General features: G+C 41.9%; 1 protein-coding gene across 2 annotated transcripts; it reads left to right on the top strand.

The window, feature by feature from the left end:
* The first annotated feature begins 1,158 nt into the window (after nt 1–1,158).
* Nucleotides 1,159–3,613, top strand: LOC148033735 (uncharacterized). 2 transcript variants are annotated; one of them, XM_087681719.1, is made up of 4 exons: nt 1,320–2,076; nt 2,417–2,538; nt 2,627–2,744; nt 3,137–3,613. In XM_087681719.1, the coding sequence occupies exons 1-4, from the start codon at nt 1,417–1,419 to the stop codon at nt 3,209–3,211; spliced, it is 975 nt and encodes a 324-aa protein (XP_087537845.1). In that variant the 5' UTR covers nt 1,320–1,416; the 3' UTR covers nt 3,212–3,613. The 2 variants fall into 2 exon arrangements, with proteins under 2 accessions (XP_087537844.1, XP_087537845.1); XM_087681718.1 differs by having other exon boundaries at nt 1,159–2,076; nt 2,627–3,613.
* Nucleotides 3,614–10,605: the final 6,992 nt, after the last annotated feature.

Here is a 10,605-nt window from a genome sequence, read left to right as displayed (position 1 = left end):
GGGAAAGATAAAAAAGAGAAATAAAAAATATATAGAGAGAAAAGCGAGAGAAAAATCGAGAGAGAGAGAGAGAGAGAGAGAGAGAGAGAGAGAGAGAGAGAGAGAGAGAGAAATAAAGAAGAGAAGAGGGAGGGAGATAGGGGGAATAGAGAGAAAGAGAATAATAGGGAGATGAAATATAAAATTAGAGAGAGAGAGAGAGAGAGAGAGAGAGAGAGAGAGAGAGAGAGAGAGAGAGAGAGATAATTTGAACACAAAGAGACAATTATAGAGATAGGAAATATAAAATTTAAAACAAAGAGAAAAGAAAAAATTAAAGAGAAAAAAAGGAAAAAAGAGGAGAGAAGGAAAAGAGAGGAGGGGAGAGAGAGAGAAGAAAAATAAGAAGAAAGAGAAAAAGAGGAAGAGAGATGGAGAAAAAGAGAAAAGTACTTTTTAAATTTAAATATTTTTAGGGAGAGAAAAATAGAGAGAGAGAAATAAAATTTAAGAGAGAGAGAGAAATAAGAAAAAAAGAAAATTAGAGATAAAGAATTATATATAAAGAAAATATAAAAATTACATACTTTAAGAGAGACTGAGGGGGGAGGAAAGAAGAAGAAGGAGAGAGAGAGGGAACGTGGAGAGAGAATTATAGAGAGAAAAAAGATAATTAAAAAAAGAGAATAAAAAATAGGGGAGAGTGAAAAAAAGTGCAGAGAGAAGAAAAGGAGAGACAGAAGAAAAAATTAAAAAAAACAATGAAGAGAGAGAGAAGAAGAAGTAAAAAAAAGAGAAAAGAGGAGAGGGAGAGAGAAGGAAAAGAAAAGAGGGGGGAGAATAAAAAAAAAGAGAGAAAACCAGGAGAAGAGAAAAAATAAACTAAAATAAAAGACAAAGAAAAAGAGAGAGAAAATTAAACATAGGAAATTTGGAGGGGGCGGGAGAGAGAGAATAAATTAAAAAATAAAAAACAAAGAGAGAAAAAAAGAGAGAGAAAGATAAAAAATGGATTGTTGAAAGAAGTTGTGGCAACTTCACTTGTCACTTCGTGCAAAACGCGAGTATGTATTATAACGGCTTAGTGAAAAGGATTTGTATACGAACACAAACTTTGGACCTTAGAGATGTTAATTGTGGGATTTGATGAAGGATGTGACCGTTGGGGATGTGGTGAGGGAGAACGGTAATGTGACGGGCGTCTGTCATGACGATGGGATAGCCTCTCTCTCTCTCTCTCTCTCTCTCTCTCCCTCAAATAGGAAAGCACTTCTCAGAGCTTACACTTGTGAATGGAGCAGGTAAGAGAGAGCTTACACTCGTGAGTCGAGCAGGTAAGAGCGGCATAGCCATTCCTGTCTAAGCACAAGACAAACAGTCCTGTCTAGAGAGAGAGAGAGAGAGAGAGAGAGAGAGGGGGGGGTGATCCTCTCTGCCATGTTCAAATCTAGCGGAAAACGCCGATGGCACAGAGTGCACGACGGCGCTCAGGAGAAGCGCCGCAGAGAAGACTCCATCTCTGACAAGACCCGCCTCCTCTCGCACCTCCACGAACCAGACATCGAACATAGAGAAGACTCTGCCTCCCACCCGGACCCTTGCCCCTCCCCCCGTCCCAGAAACCCTAGCCTCCATGATCTCCCTCTGCTGCCGGTGCCAATGAGATCCAATGGATACCTCTCGGATGTGCCAAAAGCAGGACATATACATAACAGCCTCGCACAAATGCATGCTCCTGTCCGCACCTATCGTCATGCGAAAAAGGATAAACACAGATTGGAGACATGGATCTCGGACATGGATGGATATGCCTCTGACTGCAGGCTGCACGAAACAAAGGAAGATGAGTCTTTTGCGACTGCGTCGCTTCTGCCTAACCATTCCGGTGATGTATTTCACAGCAGGGAGAAAAGCTCAAAGAGTTTAATTGCGCCTCATGGCAGCCAATCCTGGCGAGGGTTCAAGCAGCTCTTGAGAAAGCAGTTTATGCCATTCACCACCACACTGGTGCCTGAAAATGGCCGTGAGGAGATGCAGCATCTCAGACAGAAAAGGGTGGAAGGAGCAGACGCAAATGTGCTGGCTGCTAAAACCAATGTGAGTTTAGTAGCATTGATAAGGGCTTTTCATGACCTATGTGCAGCTTTCGTATATGATGATGTGATGTGAAAATGAGATTTGAAGAATGTCTGATCGCTATCCAGGTGGCTGCACATTAGAACTGTTTAGAATGCCCAGGTGCAAATCACTGCATCTCAGTTAACATGCACTGCTTTGAAATTTTTTTCGGCTGAATTTGTGCCAATTCTTATTTCTCTGTATGTCCAGATCTCATCTTACATGTTAGAATGCTTGAGTATTACACTTAATCCTTGTTATCTGGATGTGTTTTGACCTCACTCCGTGCATATTTCCTAACGTTTTGATGTTTCCTTAGTTGGTAGAACTCAGGAAAATGGATGCCAAAATTCAAGATAGGATTCACAAGTCCGCTTTTCTTGCTAGTAGCAAGAAGCTCAAAGCAAAAGAAAATGTTAATCTCGGCGACAAGAGAAACTTGTGAGTATGTCACGTCTTTGCAGATAGCTGGTTCAAGTTTGGACATTATGCTAACTCGGAGAATTCCCTGTTTTGCCTCGATTTTTAGAGGAAGCAACAAGGAATTGACAGACTGTACAAAAGTTGAGCCTCATCTGCAGATAAAGGCTGTCAAGGTGAATCAGAAGCTGCCAAGGCAGATGAAGGAGACAAGCATCTTCAGAAAGGTCAATACATGCTTGAACAAGGCTTCCAAAATTCCGCTGCAATTGTGTGATGTCTTGAGTCTTGAATAGCTCCACTAGTCATGTTCAACAGAAGCTCTGAAACTACCAGTTTTTATGTGACTGCACTACATCTGAAGAACCTGGGCAGTCAACAGCACGAGTGGGTTTCAGCTGTATGTGATCGGAGAAAGCAAACCAATGGGAAGGTTGAAGCTTGCGGAATTGTGATTTTATCTAAGCCTTTTACATTGATGGTAGAAAGGCTATGTATGGTTATACTCTTGTATGTAATAGGAGGAAGAAAGGATGTGTGCCAGTGGGAAGGTTGCAGCTTGCAGGATTGTGATTTATTTAAGCCTTTACATTGATGGCTTTATAATTTTTGTCCACAGCTCATCAACAGGAACCAAAAGGAGAGGCCAGCACTACCCTTGGCAACTCAGTGGAGCAACGAACCCACATTTTGATCAGACATGGCTGGTGTTTGCATACATCTCCTTTTGCTGTAATGGGTGAGATCAACTTGTCTGTATCATATCATATTTCCTAGCCCCTCCATCCCCCACCCCCTCAGCCCCAAAGAAGCTTATTCGTTTCTGATACCTAATTCTTTCAAAGACTGCCAACAATAATATTCACCGTCCCAATACTGCCTAATTCTTTCAATGATCTTCGGTGAAAGAGATTTCCTTGCCCCTTTTTTATGATCTTTGTTTAATTCTTTCAAAAACCATGAATAAAAGCAGTTTCCTTGACTATGTAAAAAACCAACCTGTCTTCTGTCGAAATTTTAAAGATGCAATGTGCGCATCTTACAACAAGCAAGGGGAAATTTGTAAACAACTGAATACCTGGCAACCATTATTATCAAAATACTCGACCTTCGAGATTTGTGATATGGATATGCATGATTTAGGGGGGGAGTGCTTTGGTGGTTTGGACAATGGTGTTTATCAACCTTGATTTAAACTCTATGCAATAGTGGTCATGGTGTTAGGTGGCTCACGGTGAAACTTCTTGCTCACTCACCCCCCCATATTTGTTTTTGATGATCTCCGCCACTCATCATTGTGTCCAATGTTCATGGTGTTGTAGGTTCCCTAATATTTTGTTGCTTTCACACGGTTCACGGACTATGAATGATGTACTTAAATGAGTACAATATTCTATGTTATACATACCTAACTATTCAACTCGCATAACAATGACCAAAGCATTTATGAAATACATTCATACTATGCTCAAAACAAGCCAAATTCCCTTGCCACTTGAGTTGAGTACAACGATCCGACTTGTGGTGCCTAAGAGGCTTGTTTGTATGGAATTGTATGCCTTTAGCTCACCTCACTTGTGGGGCTTTGTGTTTTCCCACCACTTGAGTTGAGCACAACGATGCGACCTGTGGTGCCTTTGGCTCACCTCACTTGTGGGGCTTTGTGTTTTCCCACCACTTGAGTTGAGTACAACGATGCTACCTGTGGTGCCTAAGAGGCTTGCTTGGGTGGAATTGTATATATAGCCTTTGGCTCACCTCTCTTGTGGGCCTTCGCGTGTTCCACTTCTTGGAAATCTTGGGAATATTGCCCATAGCAAGAGCTACCCATGCCTTATAAATATGAACATGTTTGCATATGCTTTTTTTTTTGGTGGGGTCATCATAGGAGTATCTCCTCCCTAAGTAGTGGGGAGGGGGGACCTTCCATTCTCATGACCTTCCATTCTCATGTCTTAGAGGGAGAAACCCTATTGGGCACACACCAACTAGGGGACCTTCCATTCTCACATTTGAAGGGAAAGAGACCTTGTTGGGCATGATCATCCATGATCACTTGTGGGGGCCCCTTGGAAGGAGAATACTTTGCAAGCCACGAGGAAAAGGTATGTATGTATTACTAAGGAGGGGAAAAACGCAGCAGGGAGGGGACCTTCCATTCTCACACCAACTAGGGGGCCTTCCATTCTCACATTTGAAGGGAAAGAGACCTTGTTGGGCATGATCATCCATGATCACTTGTGGGGGCCCCTTGGAAGGAGAATACTTTGCAAGCCACGAGGAAAATGTAGGTATATATTACTAAGGAGGGGAAAAACGCAGCAGGGAGGGGACCTTCCATTCTCACATTTGGAGGGAAAGACCTTGTTGGGCACATCTATAACCTTGCTCCTAGTAAGGCTCCCGGGATACTACTTTTTTCCCCTCTAATAGGAACTCTCCCTTCAAGGAGAACATCCAATGAGGTAAGTGAGATAGGCTCACCCACGAGGAAAAGGTATGTATATATTAATTACTAAGGAGGGGAAAAAAGCAGCAGGGAGGGAGAAAGACCTTGTTGGGCACATCCTAGTAAGGCTCCCCTACTACTTTTTTCCCCTCTAATAGGAACTCTCCCTTCAAGGAGAACATCCAATGAGGTAAGTGAGATAGGCTCACCCACTTGGCTTGTGGAGAGCCTTATTACTTTACTAGGAGCAAGGTTATAGATGTGCCCAACAAGGTCTCTCACTCGAAATATGAGAATGGAAGGTCCCCCCTCCCTTGCTTTTTTCCCCTCCTTGAATAGGAACTCCCCCTTCAAGGAGGACATCCAATGGCTCACCCACTTGGCTTGTGGAGAGCCTTATTACTTTACTAGGAGCAAGGTTATAGATGTGCCCAACAAGGTCTCTCACTCGAAATATGAGAATGGAAGTCTCTCACTCAAAATATGAGAATGGAAGGTCCCCCCTCCCTTACTAAGGAGGGGAAAAAAGCAGTAGGGAGGGGACCTTCCATTCTTACATTTGGAGGGAAAGACCTTGTTGGGCACATCTATAACCTTGCTCCTCGTAAGGCTCCCTACTACTTTTTTCCCCTCTAATAGGAACTCTCCCTTCAAGGAGAACATCCAATGAGGTAAGTGAGATAGGCTCACCCACTTGGCTTGTGGAGAGCCTTATTACTTTACTAGGAGCAAGGTTATAGATGTGCCCAACAAGGTCTCTCACTCGAAATATGAGAATGGAAGGTCCCCCCTCCCTTGCTTTTTTCCCCTCCTTGAATAGGAACTCCCCCTTCAAGGAGAACATCCAATGGCTCACCCACTTGGCTTGTGGAGAGCCTTATTACTTTACTAGGAGCAAGGTTATAGATGTGCCCAACAAGGTCTCTCACTCGTAAGGCTCCCTACTACTTTTTTCCCCTCTAATAGGAACTCTCCCTTCAAGGAGAACATCCAATGAGGTAAGTGAGATAGGCTCACCCACTTGGCTTGTGGAGAGCCTTATTACTTTACTAGGAGCAAGGTTATAGATGTGCCCAACAAGGTCTCTCACTCGAAATATGAGAATGGAAGGTCCCCCCTCCCTTGCTTTTTTCCCCTCCTTGAATAGGAACTCCCCCTTCAAGGAGAACATCCAATGGCTCACCCACTTGGCTTGTGGAGAGCCTTATTACTTTACTAGGAGCAAGGTTATAGATGTGCCCAACAAGGTCTCTCACTCGAAATATGAGAATGGAAGGTCCCCCCCCCCCCCCCCCCCCCCCCCCCCCCCCTTTTGCTTTTTTCCCCTCCTTCAATAGGAACCCCCCCTTCAAGGAGAACATCCAATGAGGTAAGTGAGATGGGCTCACCCACTTGGCTTGTGGAGAGCCTTATTACCTTACTAAGGTCTCTCACTCGAAATATGAGAATGGAAGGTCCCCCCTCCCTTGCTTTTTTCCCCTCCTTGAATAGGAACTCCCCCTTCAAGGAGAACATCCAATGGCTCACCCACTTGGCTTGTGGAGAGCCTTATTACTTTACTAGGAGCAAGGTTATAGATGTGCCCAACAAGGTCTCTCACTCGAAATATGAGAATGGAAGGTCCCCCCCCCCCCCCCCCCCTTGCTTTTTTCCCCTCCTTCAATAGGAACCCCCCCTTCAAGGAGAACATCCAATGAGGTAAGTGAGATGGGCTCACCCACTTGGCTTGTGGAGAGCCTTATTACCTTACTAGGAGCAAGGTTATAGATGTGCCCAACAAGGTCTCTCACTCGAAATATGAGAATGGAAGGTCCCCCCTCCCTTGCTTTTTTCCCCTCCTTGAATAGGAACTCCCCCTTCAAGGAGAACATCCAATGGCTCACCCACTTGGCTTGTGGAGAGCCTTATTACTTTACTAGGAGCAAGGTTATAGATGTGCCCAACAAGGTCTCTCACTCGAAATATGAGAATGGAAGGTCCCCCCCCCCCCCCCGAAGGTGTGCCCAACAAGGTCTCTCCCTCGAAATATGAGAGTTACAAGATGCCAATATTATGCATCATAGACCAAAGATGTGCACACAACTCCTCTCAAAGCCAACATGTGTCTAGATTCCATGCCTAGACACGATGGACAATTTCAATTTCCATTGGGAAAGATAATGGGTGGGTGGGGGGGGGGGGGGGGGGGGTATATACACCTCTCTTCTTGGTATATACAACTCTCTTCTTGTGAAACTAAAGACCATGATTTACTCAAAACTAGTAGGATTGCCATGTGTTACCTCTCTCCCAAAAACAAGAAAGATCTTAGCAAATAAGACAACATATTTCTTACTAAGAATGCAATTCAACACAAGAGAAGCTATCTTTTGCACGAATGTCATAAGAATACATACACACAAGACATGTTATGTCATATGAAAGAGTTTAAGCTTGTGTAGTTGCCAAGAACTCACATCTTTCTATTTTCCTTCATTCTTTGGCTCCAAAGGCTTTTGTTGCCTTTATTTTTCTTCCAATAGAGACAACTAAAACAACTTTTTTTTATGTTACCTTTTCTAAAATGGCATAGCTATCAAGTCCCTAATTCAATGAAAACACTCTTCCTCCATTACCACTAAGTCTTGGGTCAATAAAACTTAAAATATATAACCAAGGAGTCTTCATAAAGCATATATACATAATAAGATCTAACCTAACAATTTAGGCAAATGGATGGAGAATCACCTTGCTCTCAATGTCGAGGACATAACTCCTTGTTTTGTTTAATTTACTCAAACCCTTTCAATTCCTCCCCATCCATGCTTACTCAAGATTCTTATCAAGATCCTTAGATATTTGGACCTCATAGAAATAAAAGCCATATACTCACACCTAATGAATACTATGTATACATAGCTTATAGACTTTACATCTTTTGCATAGTCTTACATTATAGACAAGCAACATTACATGAGAGGATATCAATGTAATGTACCTTTGTGTATTTCTTCCTCACACGATAGTAATTTGTTGAGTAAAACTCACATATACAAACCACAACTTGAGTAAAACATTGGCACAATTTATAATCTCATCTCACAAGCTAGTTGCCACAAGAGCATGAGTACTATTTAAGGTGCAAAATGAAAAGGATACCAATAAAAAAGAAAAGTATCTCCCTCTCTTCAGAATGCCATATTAGGAAAATTTTGGAGGTTGTTTAGATAGCCTTGTAATGTTATGATTTCCCATATACAAACCACAACTTGAGTCAAAACATTGGCACAATTTATAATCTCATCTCACAAGCTAGTTGCCACAAGAGCATGAGTACTGTTTAAGGTGCAAAATGAAAAGGATACCAATAAAAAAGAAAAGTATCTCCCTCTCTTCAGAATGCCATATTAGGAAAATTTTGGAGGTTGTTTAGATAGCCTTGTAATGTTATGATTTCCCAAGCATAAAGGAATCTTTTAGGTGTCTATCCTATCCCTTGTCTAAACCATAGTGTTGTACATTAGGGGATAGATTTTAAAGAGGGGGATCTAAATGGACGAAGTCTAAAATATTGGGAGTTTGCAAATCTTTTATAGGATGCCCCCTTTTGATCAAGCTACCTTACAAGGCCCTTTAAAGGCCAATGCAGACTTGAAATAAGAGCTATCTCTAGCACTCTTGTGGAATCAACAATTGTACGCAAAATATTTTCATTACTTTCTCTTATCTTTGAGAACCTCTCCTTAATTGCACCTTGCCAAGTTGTAGTCCTATGATTATCCTCCCATAGTTTGCAAGGTTGTAGTCCTGTGATTACCCTCCAGCACATAAAATACATCTTTAGATAGAACACGGAGCTTATAATTTTCATGGATCTTTGCCTCAAACTCACTATTGAACTCATGCTATGTAGGATCATTATTAAGCTAAGGCTATATAGAATCCTAGTCAACATTGATTTTTCTATTACCACATCTCTCCTCTCTATGATTGGTCCATATTGGAAGAATAAAGGCACCCTTGTATACATCTCTCCTTTGAAAAGCTATATTTAATCCAAACACACTGGGCTTTGTTCAATATGCCCAATGTAATGGGTGGACAAACAAAAAAGCTAAACAATCTAGTCTTCTACAACAAATCGTCCCCTCTACCTCAATAGAGCAAGAAATCTCATGCTATACTATAACAGGGATAAGCATGCAATCCTCTTGATATGCTAATGAGATATTTATCTCATGAATATCTCTAGCATCTTGAGTTTGGACCTCCTCATGCTAAGGGGTTGGATTCCATATTCATATATGTTTTCACAAGACCACATTTGCCTTTTTTGATTGTAAATGCTTATTTTGATCACAACCTTGACAATCTTTGGCTCTTTCCTCCCTCCTCTAGAAGAGGAGGGATCATATAAATGATGTAAGGTATTAAATATGTAGGGTGTTAATAAGAGTTTGATTGTAAATGCTTATTTTGATCACAACCTTGACCATCTTTGGCTCTTTCCTCCCCTCCTCCAAAAGAGGGATCATATAAATGATGTAAGGTATTAAATATGTAGGGTGTTGATGAGAGGCTACTCGCACACCACCCCCCCCCCCCCCCCACACACACACACACACACATACTTAGAGTTCATGTCCATCAAACATACACTACTCATACGAATACTCTCACATTGCCCAAAAGATACACACACCCACACTTATCTTCTATCTACACATAAACATATCATTCTACCCACGCATATTCTATTTGATTGAGATCCCTTGATTATAGCTCCTCATAAGCAACTTACCTAGCTCCCTCTTATCAACATGATTGTCAAGACATTGACATCTTCTACATGACTTATTCTCCCTTTGTTAGCATGTAGATACATAAACAAATGACAATAATCTAATGCATTTGGTCTCAAGTCTTGGATTTTATAAGTTATAATTGTACATTTTTTACTTGCCTCATTTAAGTTCTTCTTTCATGATGTATTTTTGATGTATTTTTAACCTTTACTTTATGTGTGACTTCGTAATATTCTACCACATGGAAAGGGTGACAAGTTAGAGAGACTTGTAAGTACTCTTTTATCTCTCCACATTGTTGGGGGTAAAGAAGCCTCTGCCTAACCGCTCGTGTATTACTACACTGACAATATCCGCCATTGCACATTGCAGGTAGTGGGTGCCCGCTGTCACCATCACTTTATTCTTTATTCCACTTTATTCTTTATTCTTTTAGTGACAGTTTGAATAAAGGAAGGCCCGGTCACACATTGTGACTGATGGAGTTTCCATTTGGTCTCTCTCTCTTTCTTGCCCTTTCTCTCCTCCCATAGCTCTTCCAAGCAAGCTTTGATCCTTCTCACCTTTCAACTGGTATCAGAGCATGGTTGCTCAAGCATTCTGACTTGCTTTGTGACTCCTTCAGCTATTGATTACCTACACTCATTGGGTCTCCTTCTCAGCAGCCATAGTTGACTCTCCCGAGCTCCCGTCACTCCTTGGCTTCCAGAGCACCTACCCGGCTTCTTTGGGCATTCTCAAGGCATTCCAACAAAGATATTTCTTCATTTTCTTCAGGGTTATCATGCTAGTTATAGTTCTACAGGTCCGAGAAGAGAAAGGGGGCAGCACCATTGAAGCTCCGGTGCTCCATAT

This window comes from Lygodium microphyllum, chromosome 7 (genome assembly GCF_053477565.2).
Source record: "Lygodium microphyllum isolate KBCC chromosome 7, Lygodium_microphyllum_v1.1.10, whole genome shotgun sequence".
Lineage (NCBI taxonomy): Eukaryota > Viridiplantae > Streptophyta > Polypodiopsida > Schizaeales > Lygodiaceae > Lygodium > Lygodium microphyllum.
Note: the sequence above shows the minus strand (reverse complement) of the source record. Positions and strands in the feature narration are given on the sequence as shown.